Source organism: Pelobates fuscus, chromosome 7, assembly GCF_036172605.1.
Source record: "Pelobates fuscus isolate aPelFus1 chromosome 7, aPelFus1.pri, whole genome shotgun sequence".
NCBI classification, from domain to species: domain Eukaryota; kingdom Metazoa; phylum Chordata; class Amphibia; order Anura; family Pelobatidae; genus Pelobates; species Pelobates fuscus.
This window is the reverse complement of record NC_086323.1, coordinates 173,661,749-173,681,891: the sequence shown is the minus strand read 5'-3', so window position 1 is coordinate 173,681,891 and position 20,143 is coordinate 173,661,749. Positions and strand designations below refer to the sequence as shown.

The 20,143-nt window shown below is 42.9% G+C and overlaps 1 protein-coding gene across 1 annotated transcript in view; it reads right to left on the bottom strand.

Moving 5' to 3' along the window:
* The window catches only part of ATG7 (autophagy related 7), a 260,635-nt gene that overhangs the window by 178,942 nt on the left and 61,550 nt on the right, over window positions 1–20,143 (bottom strand). Inside the window, exon 13 of the mRNA XM_063426931.1 lies at window positions 18,538–18,732. Within this exon, the coding sequence (XP_063283001.1) occupies window positions 18,538–18,732 (195 nt within the window). The remainder of the gene's footprint in view (window positions 1–18,537; window positions 18,733–20,143) is intronic.

Genomic DNA, 20,143 nt, shown 5'->3' with positions numbered 1-20,143 from the left:
ATTATCACACGACAAACAAACGTTTACTCATAGATGGGGAGAAATTCCGGGTATTATCTGACATACTGGACACACTACCGTTTGAACCGTGCACAAACATAGTTATAAAAACCTCTATGTATATAGCATTTTATGGGTTTCTAAGGCCCAGAGAATTCACGATTGCAACGCAATCAAACCAGCAATTATGTCTCATCAAAGAGGATTTAAAAAAGGTAAATGACGTCCTATCACTCCGACATTCAAAGACCAGACAAACAGGCCATCCGGTTGAAATACCCTTTTACCCGACTGGGAATAACTGGTGCCCGGTTAAAGTCATAGACACATACTTAGCCCAGATCAAAGATAGTCCCAGCCACTCACCGCGTTTTACTCTGCTAGGCAATCACCTAACTACCAAGTTCATGTTTTACATTCGTACTCTGTGCATTAAATTAGGCTGGGACCCCGCATCTCATTCTGGACATTCATTCAGGATAGGGGCCGCATCAGCCGCGTCCAGTACTAATACGCCAGTTCATATAATTAAGAAACTAGGGCGTTGGGAATCGGCTATATACCACAGATACATACCACATCCAGAGAAAGAATTAAGACAAGCATTTAAGAATCTTGTATCATAATTGTGTTAAGAATAAAGTGTGTTGTCTGCAATCTTTTTTGCCCTCTTTTTACAGGCCTACGCCCTACGTCGGTTCTGGCACACCTCACCGACTTTAACAATCATATGGTATTTCACAGTCACTAATTAACCGACCACAAGTTTAAGGCCGTAGGCCTGTATTTGTGGGAGGAGTTAGCGTTCCTATAAAACGCTACTCCTCTCTCCTTACCTTTGCCGTGACGTACGCTGTTTACCCCACCCACCGCACCCTCTCACATTCACACAATACCTTCAGGGGGGCCCTCTTTTTACAGGCCTACACCCTACGTCGGTTCCGGCACACCTCACCGACTTTAACAATCATATGGTATTTCACAGTCACTAATTAACCGACCACAAGTATATTTTACTCTCTTCAATAGATTGTACTTACTACAGGGCAAGATAAGATGCAAACCACTGTTGATTATGTTTTTACTTATACTCGTATATCCTAGACAGCAAATGATCTGTCTGACCCTAAGTCTAAGTGCCTATGTTTTATTAGCAGTCATGGACTGCTCATGATAAGTTTAGTTTACTGTCTTACACAGATTGTACATTTTTTATTTATTTTTTTATAATTATGTTTCCTGGACTTAGACAGGGGAGTATGCTTAGACTAAAAGACCATCTAATTAGTAGATATTGACTATATTGTAAAGAGCAGGTGTAACGGATCGCCTGGCACCCCGACTGGGTACCTCCGTTGAAAGATGCTCCTAGCGCTTCCAGAGGACTCCAAGCACTCCACCAGACACCATAAGCACCGCAGGCTGCAGCTATCTCCCTTCAGAACGAAGCAGGAACAAGCTCTTACAAGAGCTCAGTGATTATAGCAAGGGAATATGCCTAGCATAGCAATCCCTTGTAGCAGATTCCCCCAATAAGAGACAGGACTCAAGTTGAGGGTAAAAATAGAACTCTCTGGCTGCTAGCTTGCAGCCCTTTTTATTCACAATCCACAAAACCTAGTACTGCTCACAGGGTTTTGCAGAACAACCAATAAACACATTACAACACATACAATGCAAGTACAGCAGCCAATCAGACACAATGGGACAATAGAAACACACCCAGCATATTCCTCCCCTCTGCTTAGGAGATAATTGAGTCAATTACTGTATCTACTCAATTATCTCCAAGCTGAAAAGTTACACTTTTTATACATTTTTATAACTTTGTGAGTTAACATCGTACATACATAAAACTTATATTATTTTAACCAGTATAACTTGGGGACAAACATATCCAAAATTCACTTGAATAGGTTCAGGGGTTTAACGGTTAGGTCGAAGTCCTTTGTTTTCACTTGCAAGCATGGCTTTTCCTTGTCCCTGGGACAACACCCTGCTGGAGAACAATGGATCCGGGGGAGGGGATGATACCGGAGAAACTGACGGAAGCCAAGCACAGAGAGATGGACACAGGTTTCTTCAGGAAGGAAGAGATTCTTTATTGGATCACCGATCGGGACTCAGAGGGACTAGCGTCACCAAAATACAGCAAAGTCTGAGTACTGAATACATAGAGTACATTCCTTATATAGCACTGTAGCTCCTCCCACAATTAACTACACCCACACATACCCTTAACCTATTTAATAAATAGAGTCTAAACTCATCCATCCGGTCTAACCACGTGGCTCATCTGATACAAAGGAGAGGGACGCGTAATTCCAGTTCTTACATTCCTGCACCTGGTCAGTACAGTGATAACAGTATCTTAGCTACGTGTAATTAACTAACTGATACTACAAACACATATACATACATATGCCTTGTGGCAATCTTAGCCTGCTAAACTTGTATTTTACTGGAATTACATCACATTCCCCCCTTTGATGCCTCTGATATTTCACAATTACTTGAGGCATCACTTAACCTTGGTTTGCATATACCTCAGGTTACCATGAACCAGACCAGACTTATCTTATGATGTGAATCTTTTAACACTCATCTTCCTGCATTGGTTCTCCTTGATCTAGAGCCTTATACTTATATATCGCCATTATCTGTGCAGCAGCCTTCCTCTCTGCTATACTTCCTATCAGGCTTTGCACAGACCTAACTACTAAGGGTATAAGACACGGTAGGAGTAGACACAACAGTAAAATCAGTAGGACTCCACCTACCACTGCCTTAAGCCCTCCAAACCACTCATACCAGCTACCAAACCAACTACTTGGATTGTACCCTTTCCATACCTGAGTAGGCACATGCACTAGTTTAACCATATGGCTAGTAAGCTCAGCTATTGCTTGCCCTTCGTCATCTATTTGAAGACAGCAATTGCTCAGGTTAAACTTCCCACATACACCTCCCTCTACTGCCAAAAGGTAATCCAAGGCTAATCTATTTTGGTACACTGCTGTCCTCATCCTGGTATTATGCTTCGCTAGAAGATTGAGTGCTTGTGAGGTCTCATTAGTAATAATCTCAACCACCGCCTGTAATCTTATAATACGGTTGAGCATATAAATTGGGGTTCTATAACCAAAGGTACCATCTTCTGCCCACGTGGCTGGCCCATAATAATCTATGATACGCTGGGGAGGCCATTCATTATCTTCCCAGGTGCCTATCTCTAAGGGTCCCCTTTTCTTCCTATGATTCACATCATACACTTTAACACCTAAAGTCTCACCTGTTTCAATCGGTAACAAGAAGAAGGATGGTTTGAGCATACCCAACACACATGCCCCTTCCCAGTCCTGTGGCAACTCCGAATAGGCTTTCTTACCACAGATCCAGTACAAATTTGCTGGGGCTCTCCAGGTAGATGTGATGGATAAATCAAACCACACATCCTTTAAACTGGCATATCTAGCAAACGGGTTAGATGGTTCTGAGACATTTGAAGCCGACCACCAAGTTGTATTTTTAGTATCATCATCATAAGCTTTTTGCCCTAGACAAGTTAATTCTCCTACAGAAGTATTATACATTATTCCTTTCCTTGCTATGCAAACATAACCTATGATGGAGGTCTTTAATCTCCACTCAGATTTACCTCTAACACTCAAATGATAATCGGCTTGTGTAGATATTAGTTGGTCAACTGCCTCAGAACCGGACATTACCTCCTTTGCTTCCCAAGGCCATTGGTCTCCCATGTTAGTACCTCCACACACATAGCAGTTGGTAACATTAAGACTGCCGGCAATACTTTCAGCTAGGTCAATGAACAGGTTTTTAGCGTTATGGGGGATCTTATTATCTATACTCATCTCTTCATAAAAGGAATGGTATACTTGATGAGTCTGGGAGGATACCGTATCAGTCTCTATTCCTATAAACAATAATGTCCCAGGATCTAAACCCGTCCCGTATATCTGAAACCCAAATAAATTTCCATACTTATCTAGGAACTTGTCGGGGTTATTAATAAGTATATGGACTGGGTTGCATTCCATAGACTTACAATAAGGGCTAGTCGGCAACTTAGTCACTATCATGTCTTTATCTACTGTCTGTCCCCAAGTCGCCCACCCCACACAAGACCAATATGGACAAAAGTTATAGTCTTTATTTGGGCATCTAGGACTCACATATTTATTTTTACTACTGGGACAAATATATTTATCATTAGACCCATACGTCCTCTCCCATCTAAGATCCCCACATACATTCCACGGTTTTCTACCACTTGATATCGCCTTACATGCATCAAATAGCAGAACACCCGAAGAATGTACGGATTCTAACACCGTCTTATTAATTAGGGTCCCCTGAGGATCTCCATTCCTGAGAGTCAACCAAATTGTACGAGGTTGATACTCTGGACTGAAGCACTTAGGTTCTCCTACTCCTAAATGGCACACACTATAGTCTATATTTAGGTATCTACATCTTGATACCTCTCCTTTACATTCGTATTGTGAATGCCAAATTAGGGTTTGGGAAATATGGTTACCTGTTCTCGTAGTCTTAATGCATACCTCACAGCTAGGAGTGTCGGTACCTCTACCTTCCTGAATATAAAAACACATATAAATAAACACAATCAAAAGCACATCTTTCGCCGTCATCCTCAGTCTTCGTCCGTGCGATGGAACCTCAGCTTCCAGGATGTGAGGGCTGCAGGGAATGGAGTTCTGCTCGTCTTCACAGGTGTCCCTTCGAGACTTTCCTGGCTTATACACTATGTGTTGGTAAGCGGACAGGCTTTATTATGGCCTTCTCACTCACACCTGTAACAATAAAATTTGTAATCCACAATAATTCCTCGTTACTCCGACTGAGTAGTGCGTTTCAACCGGATCTTGCAGGGATTCTCTGGATCTGCTGTAATTTGCCAAGAATCGACTGCTGCTGGTTTAACCCTGGAGTGATGTATCCACGGAGTTACTTCGGCTACTTTTATCGCTGTAGGGGTAGACAAAAGAACAACATAAGGACCTCTCCACTTGGGCCCTAACGGTACATTATTCCACTCTTTAATCCACACTTGGTCTCCTGGATGATAACTATGAACAGGGGGATAAATATTCACAGGTAATCTATCTTGTACCCATTTCTGTACCTCCTCCATAGTCTTACCCAACTCTACAACCTGCTGCCGGGTAATTCCTTCTCCCAACTGACTCAAGTCCCCCCTTAAGTTACCAAGTACGGGAGGTGGTCGCCCATACATGATTTCAAAAGGAGAGAGGCCCATCCTTCTGGTAGGGGTACTGCGGATTCGCAATAAAGCTATGGGTAAGAGAACGTTCCACTTAAGTTGGGTTTCCTGACACATTTTAGCCAACTGGTTCTTTATAGTTCTATTCATTCTCTCTACCTTACCAGAACTCTGGGGTCTATATGCAGTATGAAGCCTCCACTTTATACCAAGCATATGAGTCAGTTGTTGTAGGCACTGATGAACAAAAGCTGGACCATTGTCCGATCCTATAGAACAGGGTAGTCCATATCGGGGTATTATTTCTCGTAGCAGGAATCTTACAACTTCTCCTGCTTTCTCTGTACGAGTAGGACATGCTTCTACCCAGCCTGAATAGGTGCACACAATTACCAACAGGTAACGATGTCCACCCGATTTAGGCATTACTGTAAAGTCTATTTGTAGATCGGACATGGGGAGTCCCCCCATAAACTGGACTCCTGGTGGCTTTACTGGTCCTTGTCTTGCATTATTCTTAGCACACGTTACACATCTGCGTACAATGGCCTGAGTCAAGTTGGACAATCTTGGTATGTAGAAATGTTTCCTGAGAGATTCTTCAGTACTGTCTCTCCCAGAATGTGTCCCGTTGTGATAATTTTGGACAATTTCTACCGCTAGTGATGCTGGTATGACTATTCTTCCATCTTCTAGCTGATACCACTTGTTCTCCAAATACTTTCCCGGTTCAGTCTTTAACCACTCCTCTTCTTGAGCTGTATAAACTGGAGTCCATTGGGACAGTGGAGTTGGTATAAGAGCAGCTATATGCCCCACATACTCCTGTCTTCCTGATTCAGCAGCACGCTTAGCTGCACTATCTGCCATCAGATTTCCCTTGGTTACATCACCATCTCCTCTCAGATGCGCTCGACAATGTATGATACCGACTTCTTTCGGCTCCCACACTGCTTCCAATAGTTGTAGGATTTCAGCTGCGTACTTGATTTCTTTGCCTTCTGAATTCAGTAGTCCTCTTTCTTTATACAAAGCTCCGTGGGCATGAGTGGTTAAAAACGCATACTTAGAGTCCGTATAGATATTTACTCTTAAACCTTCAGCCAATTGTAACGCTCGTGTTAGTGCTATTAATTCTGCCTTTTGTGCTGATGTTCCTTTCGCCAGTGGCCGAGCTTCTATCACCTTGTCTATTGTTGTCACTGCATATCCTGCATAGCGGATCCCTTCTTTCACATAACTACTGCCGTCGGTGTAATATTGAACATCGGGGTTCTGGATGGGAAAATCACGAAGATCTGGTCTACTTGAAAATACTTCATCCATTACTTCCAAACAATCATGTTGACTTTCAGTAGGTTGCGGCAAAAGGGTAGCTGGATTTAAGGTGTTTACAGTCTCTAAATGCACTCTTGGGTTTTCACACAACATTGCTTGATACTTGGTCATACGGCTGTTACTAAACCAATGATTTCCTTTGTAATCCAACAACGTCTGTACTGCATGTGGGACTCGTACATAAAGTTCTTGACCCAGAGTGAGTTTATCGGCTTCAGCTACTAGCAGGGCGGCTGCAGCTACGGCTCTTAGACAAGGTGGAAGTCCGCTGGCCACTGCATCCAGTTGCTTAGACATGTAGGCAACAGGTCTTTGCCATGATCCCAAGTACTGTGTCAATACTCCCACAGCCATTCTTCTTTGCTCGTGTACATATAAGTAGAATGGTCGTGTGTGATCAGGTAGACCTAATGCTGGGGCACTCATCAAAGCCTTCTTCACATCTTCAAATGCCGTTTGCTGTTCTTGGGTCCATAAGAAGGGGTCGTGCTCTGTACCTTTGATGGCTGCGTACAGAGGTTTTGCCAGTATCGCATAGCTGGGAATCCATATCCTACAGAAGCCTGCTGCCCCCAAGAATTCTCGCACTTGTCTTCTATTCTTGGGTATTGGTATTTGGCAGACAGCTTCTTTTCTCTCTGGCCCCATAATCCTTTGACCTTCAGAGATATGGAATCCCAGATACTTGACAGTTGGCAAACACAACTGAGCCTTCTTCCTGGACACCTTGTATCCTGCCTTCCAGAGAATATGTAGTAGATCGTGCGTTGCTTGCTGACATTTTTCTTTTGTATCTGCTGCTATCAACAAGTCATCTACATATTGTAACAATACACATTCTCCTGGGATAGACTCGAAATCCAGTAGATCTTGACTTAGAGCTGAACCAAATAGGGTAGGTGAATTTTTAAACCCTTGGGGCAGTCTTGTCCAAGTCATTTGGCGTTTTGAGCCCGTTACAGCGTTCTCCCATTGGAAAGCGAAAATACATTGGCTTTCTGCGGCAATTCGGAGGCAAAAGAAGGCATCTTTGAGATCTAAGACTGTGAAGTAAGTAGCCCCGCCCGGAATTAAAGCAAGCAGGTTATATGGATTGGGTACAACTGGATGTATGCCAACAACCGCATCATTGACTGCTCTTAAGTCCTGTACAGGTCGATACTCATCTGTACCGGGCTTTTGAACAGGCAGCAATGGGGTGTTCCAGGGGGAAGTACAGAATTTTAGGATACCATACCGTATGAACTTATCCAGATAGGATTGGATGTTCTTCTTAGCCTTCTGCGGAATGTGATATTGTCTTAGGCTCACTGGATAAACCCCATGTTTCAGTTCAATTTTTATTGGTGGAATATTGCGGGCCAGTCCTGGTGGGTTGTTCTCTGCCCAAACTCCTGGTATGTTAAACAATGTCTCATCACTCCTAGGGTTTTGGCTAGTCAACACTGTATAAAGTCGCCACTCTTCTTCCTTTGGTACGGATAAAGTCATAATACCTGAAGGTCCATTAAACTTTAAGGATGTTGTTCCATTTGGTAGGAACGTAATCTGCGCTTGTAATTTTGATAGCATATCACGTCCCAGCAATTGGACTGGACATTCAGGCATATAAAGGAATTGGTGTTTTACTACGTGGCCTCCCAATGTACAGAGTCGACTTTTAAGAACCGGTTTTTCAGCACTTCTTCCAGTTGCTCCTATCACAGTAATAGTCCTTCCAGATGGAGGAGCAACTAGATTAGTCACCACTGAATGTTCAGCACCAGTGTCGATCATGAACGCACTCCTTTTCCCCCCTATTGATACATCGACCATAGGCTCCGCTCGACCAAGGGGGATGGAGCCCGGTCGGTATCAATAGTCCTCCATGACAGTGTCAGCCAATCCTACAAAGTCCCTACCTTCTCTATCGCGGGACCTTTGCGCTGCTGGAATATACCTGTCTTCCCTAACACTTCCTCTGTTCCCATTACTCCCTCTATAACCATTACTCCCTCCGGGGCCTCCTCTACCTCTCGCTCTACCTCTAAAGTTTCCGTAGCCTGCCCTGGGTTGGTCTCTCTCGTACTGCTCTCTTTGCGGACATTCGTTCCTCCAATGCCCTTCTTCCTTGCAATACGCGCACTGATTCCTACTCAAAGGCTCCCTATTCCATCTACTATCGCCTCTATCTGGGCCCCGTTTATCTACGCCTGCGATCGCTACCGCTAGCATATCAGCCTTTTTACGCATCTTGCGCTCTTCCTCTTTCTTACTTTCTGTATCCCTGTTCATATAGACCTTATTTGCTACCTCCATTAGTTGGGTGATGGACATACCTGCAAACCCTTCTAACTTTTGTAGCTTGCGCTTAATATCTCCGTATGCTTGGCTGACAAAGGCGGAGTTAACCATTCGGGAATTGTCTGCGTCTTCCGGATTAAAGGGGGTATACAAGCGGTATGCCTCCAATAATCGGTCATAAAAGACACTGGGCGCTTCATCGCTTTTCTGGATCACCTCAACTGTCTTCGACATGTTAATGGCTTTCTTTCCTCCGGCTTTCATGCCAGCAATTATAGCGTCTCTATAGGCTCTGAGTTGAACCATATCAGCACCATTTACGTTCCAATCGGGATCGGTGTTGGGATAGTGTGTCGCGGCCCATGCTGCTGGATTGGCTTGGTTCAAAGCACGGGCTCTATCCTCTAATGCTTTAATGGCTGCTTGATTTATTCTTGTCCTTTCCTCATTGTTAAATAAAGTCATTAGTAACTGCTGGCAATCAGCCCATGTCGGATTATGCGTCTGTACTATTGAGGTGAACAGATCAGTCATAGCTTGTGGTTTCTCAGTATACGAGGAATTATGGGTCTTCCAGTTTAAAAGATCGGTTGTGGTAAATGGGACATATACGAAGACTGGGTCAGCGTGTGCCATTTGACCTGCGGCATCGATATAAGCTGACCCGGGATTCAGACGAAGAGGCATCTGATAGTGCTTTAATTGTTGGGCACCAGTCAACTGTCGGGTTTGGATGGGGCTACGTAGAGAGGCGTCAGTCATGGGTTCCGGTCGGGGAGAGATAGGGTATGGGGATGTGGGAGGTCGGTTTTGGGAAAAGGTCGTAAATAAAACACTTCGAGCCGAGCTAGATGAAGCTTGACCGGAAGTCTGAAGTGGCGCCAAATCAGGATATTCGTTTCTAATGGGGGTGGATTCTGGTTCCGGAAGGGGAGATTTAGTACGAGGGGGGGTGGATCCTGTACTGGAGGAGGAAGCGGAAGTGGATGAGGGTAATGAGGGGAGGGGTGCAGGACTTCCTGCGTTTGCGTCACTTCTTCTTAACGGAAAGTAAGGGGGCGGCAAAGGGATCTCGGACTCAGGGGGCGTGTCCAAAATGGGCCTAACACCAGTCCTAGTGGACGAGCAAGTCCTAGCTACCATGAGGCGACACTGCTCCTCGTGGCATGTCTGGAGCCATTTTGGCGAGTCATTTACGGCCTGTCTCCAACAGTCAATATAAGGAAACTGGCCGTAAAGTTCAGGCCTACCTGATACAGCCACGTGTAAGCGCTGTACCAGAGTTAGATCCAAACTGCCACGTGGCGGCCATGCCGCAACCAAAGTAGGCCACTCTCTAGTACACAAAGTAACTAAACGCACAGGAGACATCTTTACCCCAAAATCACAAATTTTAAATCCCTTTTTAAAATTCTTCACCATACAACCTAAGGGATCCGGAATCGTTGACTGCGACGCACCCATACTTAACAATGGAACGTCGTCGACAACGAATACTATACACGCGTACTATTCAACAGTCACACCCGTTTCCTCTGGCAACAGCACCACGTGGTACGGTTACCAAGTGAAACGTACACAATAACAATAAACACTCAGGGAATTCCCGTACACACACAGCTGTTACACCAGTCACTATATAATCAATATTATGCCCTTTGGCGTAACTATACAGTCACCCACGCTATAATTCTCTATATACGAATTACCCGTCTATAACACACCCCAGTAACATCGTCTTTTACAAATAGCGGTTACAGTACGGTTAGCATAGGTCAAAGCACAAGTTAAGGTCACAATACAATTATTAGTGGTTATGGTGTTAAACATGCAATGGACGACAATGATTAGTACTTATTATACAATGTCAGTAAATATACAGGGTTATGGTACCGTGCACTATAATACAGCAACACACTATTAACACTCTCGCTAGACGGCTGAGCTCGCGCTATCTAACAAGATATACACTTTACTAAAACAATCGTTAACACATTTACAATTCCCAACTAAACTATTGGCCAGTACCTTGAATGGACTACCTAAAACTATATACACCCGTTTTGGTTAGCCACACTGCCCAATCACCACATATATAGCGAGCTAGAGAACCGAATTTACACAGGCGCCTCTTAGTCGCACTATCAAAAGTCTAGTGGGTTCCAAATTTACACGCCTTCCCACTTAGCCCAGATAGGATGAGAACTAGCGAACCGAATTTACACAGGCGCCGCTTAGTCTCCCGGTCCCTCCGACCTAGCGAACGTAATATACACCCTAGAACGCTAGTCTAGACAAGACACCGGTGTCCGGCTAGGGCTATTTACACCAGGACCCCGCCTGACTAACCAAATCAAACGGTCTGACTAAAGAGCGTTCGATCGAGCGGTGCGCCTTCGCTCCTTCCCTCCGACAGAGGGGGCAGATACACAGATTCAAAACCCCTTTGGGCCTACCGCACAATCGGTATACCCCTAGTGGGTCCTGCCGTCTAAAACAGCAGTTGTCTTACCTCCTCGTTCCTGAACCTGAGTTCACACTCATCGACGGGGACACCCCAGCACTTCTCACGTAGAGGCCGATGATCTCCTGGACAACAGACCAGTGGCGCCGAGACGAAGGGAGGTCCACGCAGAAGTTCAGGGGTGCAGCCGTAGAGAACGTGGGCAAAGATAGACCGTCTCACGCCTCTGCCTCTCAGCTACCGTTGAACGATGAGCTTCCCGGCCAATGCACCAAATGATACCGGAGAAACTGACGGAAGCCAAGCACAGAGAGATGGACACAGGTTTCTTCAGGAAGGAAGAGATTCTTTATTGGATCACCGATCGGGACTCAGAGGGACTAGCGTCACCAAAATACAGCAAAGTCTGAGTACTGAATACATAGAGTACATTCCTTATATAGCACTGTAGCTCCTCCCACAATTAACTACACCCACACATACCCTTAACCTATTTAATAAATAGAGTCTAAACTCATCCATCCGGTCTAACCACGTGGCTCATCTGATACAAAGGAGAGGGACGCGTAATTCCAGTTCTTACATTCCTGCACCTGGTCAGTACAGTGATAACAGTATCTTAGCTACGTGTAATTAACTAACTGATACTACAAACACATATACATACATATGCCTTGTGGCAATCTTAGCCTGCTAAACTTGTATTTTACTGGAATTACATCACAGGGAAGAGGAAGTGTCCAAAAAGTTTCAGTATGTCCATACACTGTTTTTAAAAGGCCAGCACAGTACAATAAAAGTCCATTCACTGTGCTTAAAGGGCCAGTAGCCGCACGATAAAACACAGTATGCCCAAATACCGTGCATAAAGGGCTAAATCGCCCAGGGACCGTAGTCACACGGTAAGAGGCGGGCAAGCAGCCCCCTCCAAAACACAGTGGCGAAGTGGCTTTCGCTACATATCTTCCCATTCGGGGGTAGACTAACCAGGTACCTGACCTTCTGCCGGTCAGTACCTAGATTAGTCGGGCAGCCCACCCATAAAACAAAATTAGCAGAGTAGCCCACCCACAAAACAAATTTAGCAGTGTAGCCCCCCCACAATAAAGAATTCACAGAATGGCCCACCCCCGGTACATAGTTCACAGAGGGTCTAACCCACAAAACAAATTTAGCAGTGTAGCCCCCCCACAATAAAGAATTCACAGAATAGCCCCCCAACAATAAGTCATACTGGCCTGTAGGTCCCAAGTTGTGGGGTGAAACTGTGGCACCCTCGGCCTTGCTGGGCAAATGGCTGTGAGTACTTGGGGGCCAGATGCCCGATGTGCTCTGCTCCGGGGTCAGAGCTGGGGTAGTCTCAGGGTAAGGAAAAAAGGAAGGACAGAGGCCAGCGGCGCTCTGCCCAGTTGCCAGCTCTTCCGCTGAGGCAGCCTGTAGAAAGTCAGGCTCAGGGGAAGGAAACAAGGGAGGACAGAGGCCAGCGGCGCTCTGCCCAGTTGCCAGCTCTTCTGCTGGGGGGTCAGGGAACAAAGGAGTTGACTGGGGAGGAGAAATATCACTTACCTCCCCCTGGTACTCCGGCTGCTGCTGGGGGGGGAGGTCGATGCTCTCCACTTTCTGTAACTCCAGCTCTAGTTGGGGATCTGGGCCGGTTGCCCAGCATCCCTGTAGGGCCGGTGGAGAGATCTTGGTCCCATCTCCACCTGCCTGCAGGGGGTCCTCCCAGGACCAGTCTATGAGGTCCTCTACCTCGGGTACCTCTGGTTGCTGTTGGGGAGGGAGACCGGTTGTCTCTTCCTCCAATAACACATTCTGCCGCTGGGGAGTGAGACCGACTGTCTCCCCTCCCTGTAAAACATACTGCCGCTGGGGATCTGGGCCGGGTGCCCAGCATCCCTGTAGGGCCGGTAGAGAGACCTCGGTCCCATCTCCACCGGCCACCTCGGTTTCTTCCTCGTCCCACTCTACCTGTGGCTGGAGTTTCTCCCAACGTGCCCACTGGCCTTCCCTCAACGCTCTGTGTTGTAGGTTCCGGGTCACCATGTCCCACACAAACCGCACGTATTTCTCCTCTGGATTGGGTCCGTAAAACTTCAGGCGCAACCCTACCATCGTGCCAAACTCTAGTACGGAGTAGCTATACGCCATGCTTGCTGTAGCCACTGCTGGTTCCATTATGTTGCTGAAGATAGGGACGCTGCACAACTCCACAAGTTACTGGTGTCTCTGAGCTGCTTCTCCTCGCACTAGGACGCCATCCCACCGCTTGCCACCAATGTAACGGATCGCCTGGCACCCCGACTGGGTACCTCCGTTGAAAGATGCTCCTAGCGCTTCCAGAGGACTCCAAGCACTCCACCAGACACCATAAGCACCGCAGGCTGCAGCTATCTCCCTTCAGAACGAAGCAGGAACAAGCTCTTACAAGAGCTCAGTGATTATAGCAAGGGAATATGCCTAGCATAGCAATCCCTTGTAGCAGATTCCCCCAATAAGAGACAGGACTCAAGTTGAGGGTAAAAATAGAACTCTCTGGCTGCTAGCTTGCAGCCCTTTTTATTCACAATCCACAAAACCTAGTACTGCTCACAGGGTTTTGCAGAACAACCAATAAACACATTACAACACATACAATGCAAGTACAGCAGCCAATCAGACACAATGGGACAATAGAAACACACCCAGCATATTCCTCCCCTCTGCTTAGGAGATAATTGAGTCAATTACTGTATCTACTCAATTATCTCCAAGCTGAAAAGTTACACTTTTTATACATTTTTATAACTTTGTGAGTTAACATCGTACATACATAAAACTTATATTATTTTAACCAGTATAACTTGGGGACAAACATATCCAAAATTCACTTGAATAGGTTCAGGGGTTTAACGGTTAGGTCGAAGTCCTTTGTTTTCACTTGCAAGCATGGCTTTTCCTTGTCCCTGGGACAACACCCTGCTGGAGAACAATGGATCCGGGGGAGGGGAAGAGGAAGTGTCCAAAAAGTTTCAGTATGTCCATACACTGTTTTTAAAAGGCCAGCACAGTACAATAAAAGTCCATTCACTGTGCTTAAAGGGCCAGTAGCCGCACGATAAAACACAGTATGCCCAAATACCGTGCATAAAGGGCTAAATCGCCCAGGGACCGTAGTCACACGGTAAGAGGCGGGCAAGCAGCCCCCTCCAAAACACAGTGGCGAAGTGGCTTTCGCTACAGCAGGTTTATCTTACGTGTCTTTTCTTAGAAGGGCATAACCTGATTACATAGAGCATGCCTCATATGTATAGATCATCAGCATGCTCATAGCTTGGAGAATGAAAAATGACTAGTTCAAATTGTTTATTCTGATTGAAAAATGTGCAGTATTTTGTTTATTTTTTTATGTGCCGTGAAACTATATCATGTATACTTGTCAGATGTTTATCTCGGCTGTCGTGGCCAACTACATGTGTACATGTACATTTCTGCACACCACAAATAAAGAATATAAAAAAAAACAAAACAGAACTGGTAATAGTAGAATTCAAGACGCCAACCACAACATCCACTAAATCGAGCTAGAGTCGTTATGCTGCTTAGAGTGCCCTTTTAACAATGCTGAAAACACAGTAATTGTTAGTGGAGCGTGGTAAGTAGAAGAGCATTAGCTAATTATTTGAAAAAAAAAACATGTGTCCTCCACCGTGGAGATTATAGAGACATTGCTTGGGCACTGTAACTAGTTTATTTAATTGAAGTGGTTCAAATGTCTGAAGACCCCTTGCACCGTCCTGCTATTAGCATTTTTCTAATGCTAACCAAGAGTTACCAGCTGCCCATCCCATGTTTGCAAAGTGTACACATGATACCAAGACGGCCCTATTTTCATCAGAAGAGCTATACCGAGAGACTATCACACAAGCCAACAACCTTTGAATTGTGTTTGGTGGTCTAGATGTGTGTATTGCCAGAAATAGTATGCTTTTCTCCCTTGATCTTGCTGTCTGATGCCAAGATGTGAAACATTGTGTTAATGAAAAAAGTTACAGCAGTCTCTCAGATCACACCTCCATTTTGAAAAACACGTACTTCATTGCTAGATATTTACCTTTCTCAGACACACACCCCGACAGCTAACTCTCAAAGATGCCTGGCGAAACCCTTTTTTTCCCTTTTATACTTTTATTTAATTTTTAGCCTTTAGTCTGCTGTTTTTCCATTTCAAAATCTCTAGTTTGATCACTTAATAAAAAAAAAAAAAAAAAAAAAATGAGCTTTGTCTTCATACACTTTTTATTTTACAAAATTATTGAACAACTTTACCCTGTGCAACTATGCAACATTTTGCGTTTGAAATTTGACTTAATGTTCAAAAAGCATCAATTGCAGTTATGAGTTAACTTTTCAAAATGTCCTTTGTCACATCCACTGTAACCCGCATCCCCCCCCTCAAAAAAAAAATAAATTAGGGGCTCTGTGGAAACATCTAAGAGCCACCCACAAAATCCCACCTGTACTTTTCCAGAAACGCTTTCTTCACTAAATGTACCTTGAAAATAATAATCATAATTACGGGTGGCTTGAATAGGGCATTATCATTGCAGATTTAGTGAAGCATGAATCATCTGGCTTGAAAGTCAGTTCCGCTAGAACTCTAATCATTAAGTAACTGGCAGCAATACAGTCATTAAAAAGTGCAATAATCGTCCAAGTTTTGCTGTGAAGGTGAATCATTGAGAGGCCACATGAAAAGTAAGGTTACAGTTTGCCATTCACAACCGTTTCATATAACTCATATCTGTTCAGTAATGCCTTTTTCACTACTTATTAAAAAGACAATCGGGCTAATACTGACACACTTTTCTACTGCAAAGACTTTTCTCAAGCAAAGAGATGACAGGGCATAATATACATGGAAACAATTACTCCCACCGGGTTAACAGCTGCAATGGAAAAAGCCTTTTTTTCAAGCTGAGCTTAAACCGAATGCCTTAGTTGGATGCTCTATGACCTCAATTTTTTTTTTGCTTTCTTGTGGTTTAATACATGTTTTAATTTATATTTTCTGTTTTATCTGTATGCATTTCGCTTCTCCGCACACCATTCCTTCAATTTCTCTATGTTTTCCCTGGGAGAATATCTGACAAGTTCTTGTAGGTGGAGGGCACACTATTTTCTACCTATTTTTGTTTTATTTCTAGCTATTTGCAGTACATAACATGAAGCTTCATCAGCTTTTTTTTCTGGAAAGCTAAAAATTAAATTGGGTAGAACAACATATGAGATCATTGATATTCATGAACCCTTTTCTTCACAGACCCAAATAAAAATGTGGAAAGAGGAGAGTTGTTTAAACATGAATGATAATGATTGGATATCAGCAATTAAGTTTACAAAACCAGTAAGTCATTTATAACATTAATTTGTTAGAAGTTTATTTAAAACTTTTTTTCAAATGGTACGTAACCCTAGAAAGATTAAGCAAAATGTTTAATTCATACAATAATAAGCGTTGGATATGTTTAGAAGACATGGCTTAATTCTCCCACCTATGGTGGGATTGCAAAATATTAAATTAGCCTGTAACAGAATGTTTGCATTCATTTCTATATGAGCTGATGAAACAGTAACACCAAATATAGCTCATGCCCCAAATCTAAAGAACTTACCAGGTAAAATCAGATACTGTGCTTAGATGATTCTAACTCTAAAATTACAAATAGTTAAAAAAAAATAAAAATGGAATTCTAAATAAAATATCGATTTTATGGATCTATCTATTCAGTTAGAATACCAAGCTCAAATGAAAAGTGCTATTCTATTAACAATGATCTAACTCCGGAGATGAGCAATGAAAATTGGAAACCATGGTATAAAAAGAAGGATCGAATCTTCATGGAATTGGATCCATTGAATGTGGAGGAGACTGAAGGATGAGAATCCATGTCTGCATTAGTCAGTATGAATGGATCAGTATGAATGTGTATGTACTTCATCACGGCTGTAGAATTTTTTGCATTCTAAGCCAGAAATGTTTCTAAAATGTATCAACTGAAAATGAAAAATCAATAAACAAAAAAAAATTATATTTCATCATGATCTTGGCATTACCAATAAGTGTGTGTCATCTTAGTCATAGCTACGACATAGTGTTATCAACATTTTGTAACCTGCCCCTTCCCACCCCCCCAAAAAAAACATTTGCCGGTGTGTGTCTGTGTGTCAAGGTGTGTATCTGTGTTTGTATGTGCCAGTGTGTGTATCTGTGTGTCAATGTGAATCTGTGTGTGTATGTATCTGACACACAGACAGATACACACACAGGCACATAGTACCACACAGATACACAGATACACCCACCCTGACAGAGTGTGTATCTGTGTGTGTGTGTGTATGTATGTATGTATCTATCGGTGTGTCAAGGTGTGTGTATCTTTGTGTCAAAGTGTTTGCATCTGTGTTTGTATGGACCAGTGTGTATGAATCTGACACACAGATACACACACTGGCACATAATGGCACACAGATACACACACTGACACATTGACATTTTGGCGGAACCACAATGGAGTTCTCACGGAACCCCAGGTTTCTGCAGAACACCAATTGGGAAATGCTGCTTTAATGTGATAGATAGTGTTAGTGAATATGTCAAGTGATGTATGCAAAACTATTTCAAATGTTTTTCATATTGTATTTTTCTTCTAGACTAATAAAAACAAAACATAACTTCAATTTAAATAGATATTAAAGAGCCCTGCAAGCATTTGCTCCAGCATGGTAATTGATGGATTGTGAAGTCCATTTTTTTTCTGGCTAAAGGATTTACCTCTCTGCTCCGTAGAAGTTCTCAGAAACAGTATCCAGATAAACCCACTGGAGTACACACATATTTCCTTTCCTTTAACGGCTTGGTTAAGGACCTTTGTTGGAGCTTTTTTTGTACCGAGAAGCATGCTAGACATTCTAAGGTGCTTTTTTTTTTTTAAATCTTTATATATCTTTTAACATTTATATTTTCTTTTAATGGAATTTGATTAAACCAGAGACCATACTATATTTCAGGCTGAATTGTCAAGTAGCATTCAATTATGACTCAAAATCATATTCTAGTTCATGAATTCTTTTATAAAAAAACTCTCAATTTCAGAAGTATATGCCAAGCAGAAATAATGTATGGTGTAGTGCACTCATGTACCTTCCTCTGACTGGCTGCAATGACTGTCGGGAGCCAGCGGCTCTCTCTGGTGTCCATCAGAAGGAATATCACATCATGTTCCCCAATAAGCTTCTGAAGCTTCTCAACATCTGTCTGTGCTTGGAGCAATGTGTCTTCGGAAAAATTCACAGGATGTCCTGGCATAGGGATGCTCATGTTATATCCTTTTGAAACCTAAAAAAGGGGGGGAAATTAAGGAGTTAATTCTAAAGTGTTTCCTATGGTATTAAAATATGATTTGTTAATATACCACAAATATCCATGAGTGTCATACACGCTTCGGATTTGTTTGTTTTTTTGCCTTTTTGCTTTGAGCAGGCGGAAGGGATTAAATGAAGGTTACATTAATTTGATGGTTTGTTACTTTGCGTCTACTCTTGTGTCATGAAAAGTTTGACAATCTTGTGGTTGGCTACATCTGATTTTCTGAAGACACCAGATTGTCTCATTAATTGTGTTTGAGCTGTGAGAAAAGTATGAAGGATCTGCATCAGTTTAAGTGTTGCTTAAATGCAGAGGAGGCTGCTAACTCTTTAAATAGGGCGAAAAACACAGTGCGGTAGAAAATAAATAAAATAAATGGAAACTGCTTATTTGTAAAGTTGAGTTATTTACATTTACCATAGTTAACGACACCTGCAATCTATTTAATGAGCAGACTGGGATCATTTTAAAATATTAACATTTTAATAGTCAAATCACAAAACAAGTGTAGACGAAAGTTTGCAACACTAGTATACAGTCTCTACAACCAGACACATTAGAGATGGTGTCACTAGCCTTCTAGTATACTAGTGATGAAACTATAGGCAGACTGGCAATAATTCTATGGCCAAGTGATTTCCATAATTAGCTTATTATAATTTCCCACGACTCCCATGATACTGCCTAACTGTTATTGACATTTGTGGTTTAAAAATAAACATACATTTAACAGGTCTGTTCTAATTTACATTCAATTTAGTCTATATTTGTGACAAATTAACAAATTGCACAGATGGCATGAGCACATGTTTTCAATCCATGTTTAACAGGCAGAGATTCCCATTTATGACAATGTTTTCATGCATTTTTATCCTATTGTGTTTTACACCCCACCTCCTATAGACTGTAAACTTGTATGAGCAGGATCCTCTTCAACCTATCGTTTCTGTAAGTTTTTTTTAGTAATTGTCCTATTTATAGCTATATCCCCTCTATTATAATATTGTAAAGCGCTACGGAATCTGTTGGCGCTATATAAATGGCAATAATAATAATAATAATAATATTTCTCCTGAAATTATTAAAGGGACAAAGTAAGCATCCTGACAATTTCAAGACATTTTAGTAGTTGTGGGCGCTGTCCCCTGGTTCTGGATCTAATTATCGGAAAAAATTGTTCAAACTTGTCAGGAGTTTGCAGACTGAGTCCCTGCTGTATTTGTATTAAAGGACCACTATAGGCACCCAGACCACTTTAGCTTAATGAAGTGGTCTGGGTGCCAGGTCCATCTAGGATTAACCCTTTCTGCTGTAAACATAGCAGTTTCAGAGAAACTGCTATGTTTACCTATGGGTTAATCCAGCCTCTAGTGGCTGTCTC